We start from the raw sequence: 13,450 nt of genomic DNA, 5'->3' as shown, positions 1-13,450 counted from the left end.
CCTCCAAAAGGCCCCAGGAAAAACCCGTGCAGTGTGTGACAGGGAGTGCTGAGCAGCTGCTGTAGAGCAATGGGCTCACTGGGAGGGAGCACTGGGCTCACTGGGAGGGAGCACTGGCCCACTGTGCCCGCTTGCTCTGCGTGCTCTGGTGACACCAGGAGTGTGCTCAGCACTGACCTGCTCTCTGTGCTTCCTCCCACAGCACAGTGAGAGCCTCGGAGGGACCCATCTACAAAGGGGTCTGCAAGTGCTTCTGCCGCTCCAAAGGCCACGGATTCATCACCCCTGCGGACGGAGGGCCCGACATCTTCGTGCACATCTCGGAGTGAGTTGTGTGTGTGGCCAAGGAAGGCTGGAGCTCTGGTTTGCCTTCATTACTAAACGCTTTTGATGTGTCAGACACGAGATTGGTTTAATCTGTTACCCTTACCCCAGCAAAGAGGGGTTATGCAGATGTTACTGGCAGCAATAGATTATGCTGCTCTTTTCCTGTATTATTATAAATCTGTTGAGTTAAAAACTAGAAGATGATCCTTAAATCTCTTAGAATAAGCTACACAGTTTTGCCCAGACCTAGAAACTCGCATTTACCTGAAGCAAATATTCCATGCAGTGTCTAGTTGTAATGTAAAGATTTATAACACTAAAAATTCATTACTTTTACTTTGCACTGCATGTACCATTATTAAACTAAAGGTTAATTGCCTTTACTGTTGAGAAAAGTCACACTTTATTACTTCCTTGAATTTATCTAGCTTAGGTTGTGAGCAGTTTATAGTTAAAGCTTTCTCTGTTAAAGGCTTCATTAGTACCTCAGCCTTTTTTGTCCTGAACACACTGAGAACCACCCCTTCTGAATTTACCTTTTGATAAACTAAGCAGATAAAACTTTTTAAGTCCCTTGCTGAGAATTTTTCTCCAGCCTAAACCAGTCTTTGCAGCATACTTAGAAAAGAGACTGAAGAATTTAAGTATAATTTTAAGACTATACACTGTACACATATGTTCAGTGTAAGGAGATAAAATCTCCTCCAGAGTCCTGCTCTGTTTCTCTTTCTGTACATCCCATAATCACATTAGCCCTTTATCCCCAGTCTTTGCAGAGTTTCTTACCTTCTCTGACCTCAGCATCCTCTGCAGTGCCAAGGTTTGCTGCGGTCCCAGATACAGCCTGGCATTCCCGACAGCCGTGTTTGCATTCCTGGTTCCTGGATGTGCGACTTCTGCTTGAGTTGCAGAGCAGCACATCCCACTGGGATAGACCCTGCCTGCCCAGGAACCCCAAGCACAGCCCCTGCCTGCACTGGCCTTGGTGTTTATGGCTTGGCTAATCTGCAAGGTTTAATGGGCAATTCTTATATTTGTTCGTGGTTTGAGATGTTGACCAGTGTTGGGTGTGTGTGTTAAGACTGCTCAGTGTTTATTCTCCAGTAAACTCTTCCAGGTCTATCACCAGTTTTATTTTACCTGTTGTTCACAGTATTGAAGCTGTATAATCCTTATTTGTTGTTCAGAGTGGTTATGCACTGGTAAGTCAACAAAAGCCTTACCAAACCTACCCATGTTGCCCCAGCTGTCTTTCCTGGTTGTGTGAGTAGCACATGTCCTTGGAGAAGGAGCACTTGGCTTTCCTCCAGGCTTCTGGAATGTTACTGCATGATGGGCCTTGACAAACCAAAATTTTGTAGGGCTCATGGGTGCAAAGAGGCTCAGTGGTCTGACGTGTTCAACCCAAGGAAGTGTCATTTAATAGTTCCTTTCTCTTTTGTCTAATGCAAATGCACAGTTTCTCCTAATTTCCTGAATAACTTAAAAATAGCATTTCCTATGTCACAATTAAAAAAATTTAACTGTGAGCATCTAGTCTGACCTATACAGTTACTGATCAGCAGGGGTTTAGTTACAACAGCCTTCTCACAGAAACATGAATTTCCAGCCCTGTAATGAATTCCTTTTAAAGAGCTGTCTATTTTGGGTCCTGCTTTTTTTCCCTGTACATTTTCTCTTCCAATTAGTTCAGTAAAATTTTCTTCAGTTATGTGAAATGAATCTTTTTAAAATCCTGGAGATTACTTTTTGATTGGGGTTGCTGTTTTGTTTGTCTGTACAAAATGTGAACTGCTCTCTCAGGTTCCTATCCTATGGCCCAACACATATTTCTGTCTTGGCCCAAACCCAGAACTGGATTCTGAGTGCACAAGGTGTTCCTGCCCTCAGTTCCCCTCCAGTCAGTAGAAACTCCAGTGATGGTTTTTCTGTTTCCCTGTTTAAGACTCCCATATGTCTCCTATGTTGAAACCCCAAGTGACACTATCAAAATAATGTTGTCTGCTGTGATTTTTGGTGCTCTGTGTGAGGCCCCTCTGACAGGAGTCCCCCCTCGTGGGCTGTACTGTTGATTGATCCCATCTGCTGTCAAACTGCTTTGACTGGGAGCCACCAATGAGTTATATTTGAGTAACCGTGCCCTGAATGTGCTGTGCTGCCCTCCCATCCCTCCCACCCACTCCCTCCATCCTAAAGCACCACTGAACGAGTCACCAAGGTTGTAAAAGTTTATGGGCAGCCACATTTCTCAAAGGTTTTCAGTGTGTTTGCTTTGCTGACGCAGGAGGTTCTCTGCTCCACCACCCTCACCCAGCCGTGCCCTCGCACCACCCCTGTCTGGGACAGCTGGAGCAGGTGAGGGCTGAGAGGGGCAGAGCTGCTCTGTGGGCAGGGGTGATGGGCTCTGGCCCCTCAGACACAGCCCTCAGCCTGAGCCCCGGCTTCCCAGCTCACAACCCAGTGCCCACCCACTGGACCAGGCTGGCTCTCTTTGTTTTCAGCCACGTCATTTCAACCCAAAGCTCACACCAGGAGCAGTCTCCATGTGCTGTGCTGCAGTTTGCTCTGGTATCCCTGCAGTGCAGCAGGAGTAGGTTGGAGGGGACCTCCTCTACCACATCCACTGCTGGGAGGCCCCTGTGCCTTTCTGGCAGATGCTGTGCCCAGCCCATGGTTGGCAATTCCTGTACTGAGGATCCACTGCCTCCCTGGGTGATCTCTTCCCACCATGAACAGACCTTGCTCTGAGTCCTTTCTGGTGTTTAACTGACTTGGCTTTCAAGATGGACCTTCACTTCTCCCATCTCCACAGCAGGCAAATGATGCCGTTCTTCTTTATGAAGAAATTGTTTGTGTGTTCAAGGACTCTTTCCCTTGCTCTTTCAGAAACATCTTAGCAAGGTTAGTTCATATGGATTTTGTAGGACTAAAGTGTTTTGTGTTTTTACAGCTTCTCTATGTCAGTTCTGCTCTCTTGAAGTCAGTAGCATTTTTTCTATTGTACCAGGAATGGGCCACTGTTTTAAATGTTTCATGTGTAGGTACAGTCTCAGAGCTTCAGTTCAAAAATAGCTGATCTTTCTGCCTCAACCTGTTAGTGAAAAGTGCTATTATTGAAGTACTGAAGGTTTCAGCACATTGTGTTCTTTAATTACTGGGAGTATATTTGAGTTGTTGGAAACAGCTTTTAGTGCTGGAGGGTGATGGTATCACTGTCTTAATTCTGATGCAAGGCAACACTTGAAGGATGAATTAGTAATGCCTTTCATTTCAGTTTATTTCACAGTGAATTTGATAGATTGCTCTTTATTAACGGGAATTGCTTTTTGTGGCAGCATTCTGTAATCAGGCCTGTGGCTCAGGGGACTCCAGTGACTCTGGTTTGCACAGTGTGAGTTTTGAGATCCTCCTCATGTTTATCAAATGATTCTTTTCTACCTATTTATTCAGTTAAATCTGAATGTGAGAGAGATGTTAGTCTGTTCACTGTCTCAGTGTGGTATAGGCATCCACTTGTGAAACCAAAGCGGATTGTTTCTCCCGATCAGTTCTCCCCAAAAGCTGGGATTTCAGGAACTTGGATAAAATGGTTGTGCCAGTTTGGATTCACCAAGATAGACTGTTCCTCTGTGTTCATCACTAAGCTGTGATGATTAGTGAAGGTTTTAGGCATTGAGACCAGCTGCCTATCTTGCAGATTAGTATGATTTTCAACATAAGCATTTAATTTTAGGAATTAAATTGTTTTCTTCCCTAAGCTTTTAGGAGCTGTGAGGTTACACTTTAGTGAAAATCTCTTCTAAGATGGGATGTCTGTTTCCTGTAAGTTTCTGTATTTTTTGTAAGATAATAACACTTAGGATGGCATTTCCTTTCTATAAGTGAGCATTAGCCCAAAAATAAAGCCAAATGTGTGTGACATTCAAAAGCTTCACTTGGTGTCTGCAAAATTTTCTGTGTATCTATGCATGAACGTGGACATGTTTTGAGTGGAACTTGCAACAAAGCTGCTTTATTGTGTTGGACTTGAGATGTGGGTAGAAATATGGGGATCACAGAATTGTTAGGGTTGGAAATAACCTCTGGAGATCATCCAGTCCAACGCCCCTGCCAGGGCAGGGTCACGTAGAGCAGGTTACATAGGAACACATCCAGGTGGATTTGTAATGTCTCCAGAGAGGGAGCGTTCACCCCCTCCCCAGGCAGCCTGTTCCAGTCACCTTCAACATAAAGAATTTCTTCCTCATGATGAGGTGGAACTTCTTGTGTTTTAGTTTATGGCCATTGCTCATCATCCTGTTGCTGGGCACCACTGAGAAAAGTCTGGCATCGTCCTCTTGGCATCTGCCTTTGCGATAATTAAATGCATATAATGAGATCCCCTCTCAGTCTTCTCTTCTCCACACTAAACAGGCCCAGCTCCTGCAGTTTCTCTTCATAAGAAATGCTCCAGATCCCTCCTCATCTCTGGTAGCTCCTTGTTGTTCGTGTCCTGAGGAGCCCAGAACTGGACACAGCACTGCAGATGTGCCTCACTAGGACTGAGCAGAGGGCAGGGTCACCTCCCTGACCTGCTGGCCATGCTCTTCCCGATGCATCCCAGGGCACACTGCTGGCTCATGGTCACCCACCAGTACCCTGAGGTCCTTCTCTGCAGAGCTGCTCTCCAGTGGGTCAGCCCCAGCCTGTTCTAGTGCTTGGGGTTATCCTTCCCCAGGTGCAGGACCCCACACTTGCCCTTGCAGAGCCTCATGAGGCTGCTTTCCACCCACTTCTCCAGCCCATCAGGGTCTGGCTGAATGGCAGCACAGCCATCAGCTGTACCAGCCACTGCCCCCAGTTTCGTGCCATCAGTGTAAGAAACACATCACACATCCCTTTGAAACACAGGTTTGGAAAGGTGCTTTGTTCTGCCTGGCTTTGTTTTAATGAGTGGCTCCGAAGGCTGCAGAGATGATTTGTTTTTGGTGTTTGATAACACTTGTGTGGAGCCACTTCTCCTTTCTAACTGATTGGGTACAAGTGAGTCCTGCTTCCTTGTGCTCACTGGAGACAGTTCTCAAGTTGGTATAAATAGTTGTGCTAGCCATATCATGGCTCTTTGGATGTGATGAGGTTTTGTTTTTCTCAGATTCATACTTCATCCCTCTCTAGAACAACCACAAAATGTGCTTGCTGGAGTGAATATAAAACCCAAGCTGGCAAGCATGGAGGCAGAGGAGTTGCTGAGATAGTAATTCCAGAGAACACCTCTGGAAAGCAGGAAGCAAAGGCATGCCTGGGGAGAAATTTTTAAAAAGCCCGTAATTACGTTTTTGATAGCAGCATGTGCTGTTAATGCTTCCATTCCCACCAGCCTGTAAGGTGCTCCACTGTCACCAAATTGATGGTGGTGTTACAGCACCAGTGTGAGAGCTTTACCCTCCTGTGTGTCACCTCCTTGGCTCGTGTTCCATCCTGGGAGTCAGTCAGCTCTCACAGATGCTCCCAGCTGTGGTTGTCACTGACATGCAGTGGTGGCCTCCCTCTCACTCTCTTGCTGTTCCACCTGTAGCTGTGGATGTTCCCAGAGAGCAGACAGGGACTCCCTGCAGTGCTGGCTGTGGATGTCCCCTGCCAGGTGCTGCCTGTACAGACAGATTCACATCAGCTTCCCTTCCCAACTGGGCTGCTGAGGGCACAGACCCAGGGGATGGGGGAGGTGGGGTGGAGAACAGATCAAATGTTGTGCATTAGAGCACTGCACCCACTCTTCTGCTCCCCACTGCCTTTGGGAGTGGGCACCTGATGGAGACTGGTTTGTGCTCCAGGCTTTTGCTTTTATCTGGGATTTGGCCTGAAGCCTGTGTACCTGCAAGGGCAAGGCAAGGAGGTGGCTCATCAGAGAGCAGTGACGGATGAACGACCACACTCCTGCTTTTTTTAAGGATTTTATTTTGCAAAACCAGCATATTTAATGAAAGAGAAAAAACGTGAAGTGCTTGTGGGTTTTCTGCAGTTTGCCAGCACTTGGCTCTGAAGGGAAAAATGCTGCATTGCAGAGAGGCCTTCAGGCTGTCCTTCAGGCTGGATTCCTGACCCTGTGTGTGCTGATGGCTCTGGAGAATTGATGCTGTGCTTCCCCCAGGGACACTGACACACAGCACCCCTGGGTCCCTGGGGAGATCCCGAGCTTGCTGTGGTTTGTTTGTGCACTGTGGTGTGATACCAGGTTATACCTCCTGTGTCTGTAGCTCAGCAGTGCTGAATAGCTGAGGGCTGCGGGCTCTTGCTGGGCTCCCACGTGGGGCTGGTCCCATTCTGCTGCTGCATTCCAGCTGCTGGCTGTGCTGGACATGTTCTATCAGCTGCATCTTCCTGCAGGGAGAACCCAACTCTGTCCCTGCTGCAGTGAGGAGCTGGCTCTGAGCTATTTGTGTCCATGGAGAGATCATCTTTTCATGGTCATTTCTTTCCTCTGATTTTCTGCTAGATCACTGTTTGATGTAAAGCATTAATGCCACATCTCCTGGCTTCTCTGTGGTGCTGTTTCCCTGGTGGAGTGAAACAATATGGGTTGGAAATTACCTGATAATTCTAAATGATCTGAGAGCTGAATCTGAGCTGAGAGAACGAACTACTCTGGCCTCTCTGGCTTTTCTGTGAACTACCAGAAAAATGACTACTGCTGACTGCAACCAACTGCTCTGGGCATGCTGGGAAGCCAAATCTCAGCTTTTTGCTGGCCTTCAAAATACTGGATGACTTACCTGCTTTGGACAGCTCACTTCCTTCCTGATGTGCTCCCTTTCTGGTGCTTTGCTGCATCTGTTGAAGTGTCTGAAATAAGTAGGTTATCTGGGGCAGGACGGAGAGGCAGCAGAATTCCAGATCTTTCTTGAGAGATGTTTGGAAATTAATAGAACATGGATAATCTTTTTCCTAAGGGTTCTCCACCCCCCAGTCAGTTCAGAAAACTCACATTGCAGTGGTGCATGCAGGAGTGCCAGGTTGCTGTGGTCACTATTGCAGCTAAGCCTTCCCAGAATCTTTGCCTCAATGATACAAACTGTAATAGGTCAGAGCCAAGGCTGGCACTCTACCAGCCAGGCAGTGGGCACTGCAGGCAGTGGCTGCTCGAGGATGGAGGTTCTTTGTGCTCAGTGAGCACAGAAGGTAGCTGCCCTGGGCTTTGGTGTCCAGATGCACACAGTAGGTGGGATTGTGACAGAATCCAGGCTGGGTGTTTGCAGGAATGGGTGTCTTTGTCTTTGACTGAGCCCACAAAGGCATCCTTGGAAAGCTCTCTCCTGTTCCTTTCTCATGGAGTGTGCTGTGCTGCCTGGGCTTGAATTGGCTGCTGGAAGTAGATATGGAGTCATAACTATCCCTGAATGGGGCTTCAAGCACCCTGAGCCCGTAGAGAACTGGACTAGAGGATGATGCATTCACTGAACTGGGAGGGAAGTGCAGCTCCTGGGAAGTTTTCTCTGCAATGGCACAGGGACCAGGGCAATCCTGGAGCAGGGACCCTGGATTTGAACTGCTGGGATTCTTCAGTGTCTGAGCCTCTTACACTTGTCTGGTCCCAGTGAGGAGTGTGACTGGTGGGGAGAGGCAGCCCTGCTCCTGCTTGGCCAGCTCCGTAAGGTCACTGCTGGTTTGCTGGTGGGTGCTGGGGCTGTTGGCTGGCACAGGGAATGCATGGGAGGGCATCTGGGATTAGTAACTCACAGTGGTTCCTTATTCCGTTGTATCTTGCTGTTAAAAACCCTCAGGTTTCTTGAGACAAATGCTGAGGTGTGAAATGAACTTTAAGAAGCTCATGAGGTAACAGAGCCACTGAGCCATGGAAGTGCTCCTTGGTCTCATCCATGACAACACTTGGTGACCAGCAAGGCTTGGAATTCACTGGAAAGTCTTGTTCCAAAATGTTTCCACATGACTTACTCTTTGTCCCAAGAGGTTTAACTAGAGCCCTGGAGTATGAATAGCAGCTGTGAGAAGTGTGAGGAATGAGACAACTCTTTGTAGAAATTAAAACAATTTATTAAAACAGAAAAAAAATTGAAAAATTGCAAAAAAAACTAACAAAATATAAAAATTTGGGATCCAGATGGCTCGAGAGATATGCCCCAGGAGCGCAGGGATTCAGGAACTTTAGGCTTAAGACAGCTCTGAACCTCAGGTAGAGAAAAAAATAAACTTGCAGTTTAGGCTGGTCAAAAAGAAATCTATTTCTAAAAGCCCCTAGAAAGGGGTAGGCTTCTCCAGCACTGCCTTAGCAAGCTGGAGAGGAAGGGAGAATGAGTGGGCGTGTCTTTTGGATCCCTTTTATAGCTTTTGCTCCGCCCACAGTCCGCCCACAGCCCGCCCACAGCCCACCCCTTTGGTTCAAGGTGATTGGTGCTCTCCCTTTGACAGACCATCTCCATCCACCAATGGCTCCTCCTGGTCAGAGGGGTGATATCAGTTGAGATAAGGGTCATGTGCTTATGGGGGGTTGGGCTGTTTGTTGCAACTGGGGTTTTTTTTAAAATCTGCCTTGAAACCAAGATACAAGTAAAACATAAAAATACATCCAACACATCTTAAAACACTTGTAAAAGTATACAGTAAACACAGGAAGACCATAAAAACTTGATTAGTGTACCTGGACTGATGGATTGATTTTAACATTCAATTTAAAAATATTAAGCTCAAATTAATTAAAGCACTTAATATGCAAAGACCAAGCACAAATAGGGATTTCATGTATGACAAGAAGGAAGAACTAGAACATTCCTTATTTAGGTAAATTCCTAATAACTTCTCGGTTTCCTAAAAATAGTGCAGGATAAAGTGCTCTACCATACCAGACTGATGCTGAGCTGGGGAAATGGGAGTTGCTGGATAATCTAAAACTCACTCTATTGTGTCTCCCTCTGACTCTAACATCAGGGAAGCATTTCCTATTTTTAGCTTGAATTTGAAGTCTTGAAGTGTCTTAAGATTCTTGGGTATGTAGATACTCTTTGTTTTGAATTGAAAGTGCCCTCCAATATCTCAAATAGCAGTGGAAATCTCCACCTTCCTCTAGATCAACATTTAGTATATATTTAGGGTAAAAGTAAAAAAAATACAGATCTAAAATTATTTAATCAGTATGTGACATCAAAAAAGCCCACACTTAATTTCCTTTACCAATTTTTCCAGGTAAATTACATTGTTTACAGAATGTCTGTTGTAGGCTGAATCTGTTCCAAGAATTCTGTTTACTCTCTCTGATCTTTTCCAGTTAATTTCCTGCCCAGTGCTTGAGGCAATTGCTTCCTGCTGGAAGATCTTCCCCCAGCTCTGTGTAGGGCTCTGCCTCCAGTGCCACCATCTCATCACCTCTCAAGTGCCATCATTTTGCTCTTTCTTGATGCCACCAGAAGCACTGCACAGTCTGGATGTTGTTTGTTTCTGCTTCCAAGCATCACAAGTAGTGATAGCTGTGCTGGAGTAAGTCTGTGTCTGTCCCAGAAGCAGTTTTGGTGGCAAACACTGCTCAGGGGACACTGCTCACTCACAGGTCTCTTCAGGCTGCAGACCAGGACCTTTGTCCTCTTGCTTTTCATGTGCTCTGGGGGCAATGAGCTAGCAATCCCATATTTGTTAGGTACCAGGAATGACCAGTGATCACAAAGCTCCAGGAGAGAAAAGAATATCTGATCTGTGGGAGAAAAGTTTAAAGGCCAAAAGCAAATGAAAAGAAAATGAAATTGGAGTTGTTCGTGTGGCCACAACCTTTATCCACAGCTGTGCAAAGGACAGGCCTGGCCTTGGTGGGGAAGGGTCACCTCAACAAGCAAGGAAAGACATCAAACTAGGGATCAGATGAAGCCATGCTGGGGTTGAATGAGGTTTTATCACAAGCTCCAGTCACTTGTAGTGTCAGCTTGGATAAGTAATGAAACCAAGAAAGGATCTGATGCTGTCAGCAAAATGCTCAGCCCTGCAAGAAACGCTCTCTAGCAGAGAAAAGTGCACTTTTCTGGGTAATGCTAAGGGCTCTGCAGATTCTGGGGATGACCTGATCTGTTCAGTAGAAGGAACATGAGTATTTATCCTCATGGTTCAGCATAAGAAATGTGGGTCAACAAATACTTTGTTTTTTTCTTTTTCCTTGGCAGACCAGGGGCTCCACAGGCAGTGCCCCAAACAGTGACCTCCCAAGGGCTGAGGGATGTGGTGCCTTTAGTGAGAGCTGAGTGTGTCCTGCAGGCTGGGCCTTTGCTTCTTCTCTCCCTGGCTGCAGCGTGTACATTAGGCATGTTCTCTGTGTGTGTGTAGTGATTCTCTTGGTCTTATTTATTGGAAAAGCAGAATCACTTTGTTACCAGTGTACCTGCAACGCACATCTTACCAGAACCTGTCCAGCACCTATTCACACTTCAATTTTAAACAAAACATACCCCAACAAAACACCCATCTTATTTAATGCTCTAGCTGTACTTCTTCCTCACTTGATTTTGAATATTCAAGTGATACCTAATTAATCTCAATTTTTCAGGAGCTTAAAACTTTTGTGTGTTGGTGCTTCAGGAGACTGCGAATCCACTTTCCTTTTGCATTAACCATATTTACCTACTTTTGCAGATTTTAAATGTTTATTTTACTAACCGTGGCTCATCCTGTTTTACAGGAGCTTTTAAAAAACATGTAAGGTTCCTGTTTGTTAAAAAAAAAAGAGTTTCAGGCAAACCTGAGATCCCTTCCTGGGCAGGGCATCCGTTTGGTTGGGTGGCTGCACAGTGGTGACGTGTTCCTGCTCCCTGCAGGGGCCTGGGGTGCTGCAGTGTGTGGCTGGAATGCCAAGGGGAGATGCTGCTTTAGTTTTAGTGGTTTTAGCTCTGTAGCAACAATTTTTTTTTGGCAACAAAGGATCAAGGTTCCTCAAGATTCGAGAGGTTCAAGTAGGAAAGGTGATGTCATCTTTTTTTTTTATATGCCATTCCTATTTTCACTTGTGGTTTGACACTTTCAACCCCTTTCTGTGTCTCTTCTTGGGGCCTCATGTCCCCTCATCAAGCTCCAGTATATCCTTGATGGAAAACTGCTGTTTCAAAGTCAGGGTAAACTTCTTGGGCTTTGGTAGCAAATTCCTTTGGCACTAGAAGAGGTAAATTAGTTTCTGCTCCTGGAAGGACAGTAAGGGTTGGGTGTGCAATCCCTTCACACCTGAAAGGATCTTAAACCTGTGGGAAGTGGGGTATAAATGGAGGCAGTAACTGGGGAGGACAGCCACAACAAAGGTCAGATGTGGGAGCTTGAACGGAGCCTGTCCAGTGTGATCCAGGGCTGGGCTGACAGGATGGCCTGGAGACTTTGGAAGTAGATAAAGGTCAGTCAGATCAGCCTGTGTGGGTTGGAAAGGGCTGTCAGGTCTGATGAAGGAGGCTTTATCTTGATTCTTCTGTAAATATTTCTTCTGCCTTCAGTTTACTCCCATTTTCCCAGGCACTGCTCTGAAGGGTTCAGCCTAGGACATGCCCTCCTGGGTCTGGCTGCCACAGTCACAGGTAGCTCTGGAGTAGAGGTATTTCCAGGGAAATACAGTTTGAAGGACATGCATTTCAAGCCACAGGCCTGGGAATGCCTTTAACTCCTCATAGCAGGTTTTAGATTCATATTTAGATAGAGGAGCATTTTCAATGTCACGTTGATACAATCAGTTAGCAAACAATGACTTTTCTTTTGAATTTCCCATGGGAGAAATTTTGATTTATGTGTCATTTTTAGCTTCCCTTGTACATTCTTGGTTACCCTGTCCTGTCCCTGGGTATGGGCTGCTCCTGCTTCGCCATGGCCTGGCACCAGCTCCCTGAGCAGCACTTGCAGGGCAGGAGTCAGACAGGAGCCCTCAAAGGGGAAAGGGTTGGGGAGAGTCAGTGCTGGAGATGAAGCTGAAGAAGTTTTGCCAAAGTGTGAGGAGAAACAAACTCTGATGTGAGGTTAGAACTGGCAGTAAGGGCCAGTGTATTTACCTCCTATCAGTCCTGGCAGCCTTTCCTGCAATAGAAAACCCCTAAGAATAATGGGTTACAAAAGGAGAGTGGATATAAAGGGCACTGGTAAAATCTGAGATCCCTGCTATTAACAGAAACATGGGGTGAAATTCCTGGGTGGGGTGAGCATGCTCCCAGTGTGCTCTCAGAGAAGGCAAATATCAAACTCAGTGGTGCAGTACAAACTCCTGACCTAGACCACTTTTTTTTCTCTTTCTGAACCCAAACCTTACCTCCAGTGTAACAGGAGTTCACAAGCAAGTCACATCAATTAGACATCCAGTAGAATTTGTTATTGGTGTTTCTCTGTTCCCAAATACAGATGCTGCTGAGAAACACTGAAAACCTTCACTAAGATCTGCAGCCCAGGCTGTCAGGGCAGGGGAGGCTGAGCATGGGCTTGTGTAGGTATATTTAAAGAAAGGTGAAGTAGCATCTCCTGTACTGTCAGAGCCTCACGGCAGTGCAGGATAAAGGAATCCCTGCCAGTCTTCACTGGCACGTGCTGGGATTTTTATTACAAAGCTCTGATCTCAAGCACGGGGGTGGAGGTGAGGAGGGCTGTTACACTTTGCAGTTCTCTGTTCCATCAGCACCTTGCTCTGAACAGAAGGTGAAGCCCTTTTGGCATCTCCCACCAATTCCAAACACAGACTCACGTGCAGTAGCAAATGCACAGCGCAGGTCTTCCAGCATCCCCTGGCATCACCCTGGGGAGGCCAGGTAGGAGTCTCCTGGAAATCTCCCTGAGTGCTGGATGAGAGTTTCTGCAGGCTACACATCAGGATGGTAGAACTCTCTTTTCTCACAGCAAGTAATTTTGAAATATTTGATACCATATCTCACTTGGGCTCCTTTTTTTTTGCATACCACAAATGCTGTTACGATGGAATAACCTAAAGGTAAAATCTTGCCATTACGTGGCACAATTCTTTATAAGAAAAAGGGAAAAAAAACCCAAACTCAAACTTCAAAAGCTTAAGTGAGGAGCGGGGAGGAAACCAAACAGAAAGATATCAACTTTCTTTAGTTTAAGAACTAAATCCCCAAAGTAAGTGGCAGCCAGTGGCAGCCCTGCCCTCTAGTGCTGTTGTGAGTGAGGTGTTGGTGCA

The 13,450-nt window shown here is 46.2% G+C and overlaps 1 protein-coding gene across 5 annotated transcripts in view; it reads left to right on the top strand.

The window, feature by feature from the left end:
- Positions 1-13,450, top strand: part of CARHSP1 (calcium regulated heat stable protein 1) — a 35,249-nt gene that overhangs the window by 19,762 nt on the left and 2,037 nt on the right. For 4 of the 5 annotated variants that reach the window (XM_069029945.1, XM_069029941.1, XM_069029943.1 and 1 more), the window contains exon 3: positions 203-325. In XM_069029945.1, coding sequence (XP_068886046.1) covers positions 203-325 — 123 coding nt within the window. Of the gene's footprint in view, positions 1-202; positions 333-13,450 lie in introns of all 5 variants that reach the window. The other variant, XM_069029944.1, reaches the window with a different exon arrangement.

This window comes from Aphelocoma coerulescens, chromosome 14 (genome assembly GCF_041296385.1).
Source record: "Aphelocoma coerulescens isolate FSJ_1873_10779 chromosome 14, UR_Acoe_1.0, whole genome shotgun sequence".
NCBI lineage: Eukaryota > Metazoa > Chordata > Aves > Passeriformes > Corvidae > Aphelocoma > Aphelocoma coerulescens.
The sequence above is the reverse complement of the archived record's forward strand: the minus strand, read 5'-3'. Positions and strand labels throughout refer to the sequence as shown.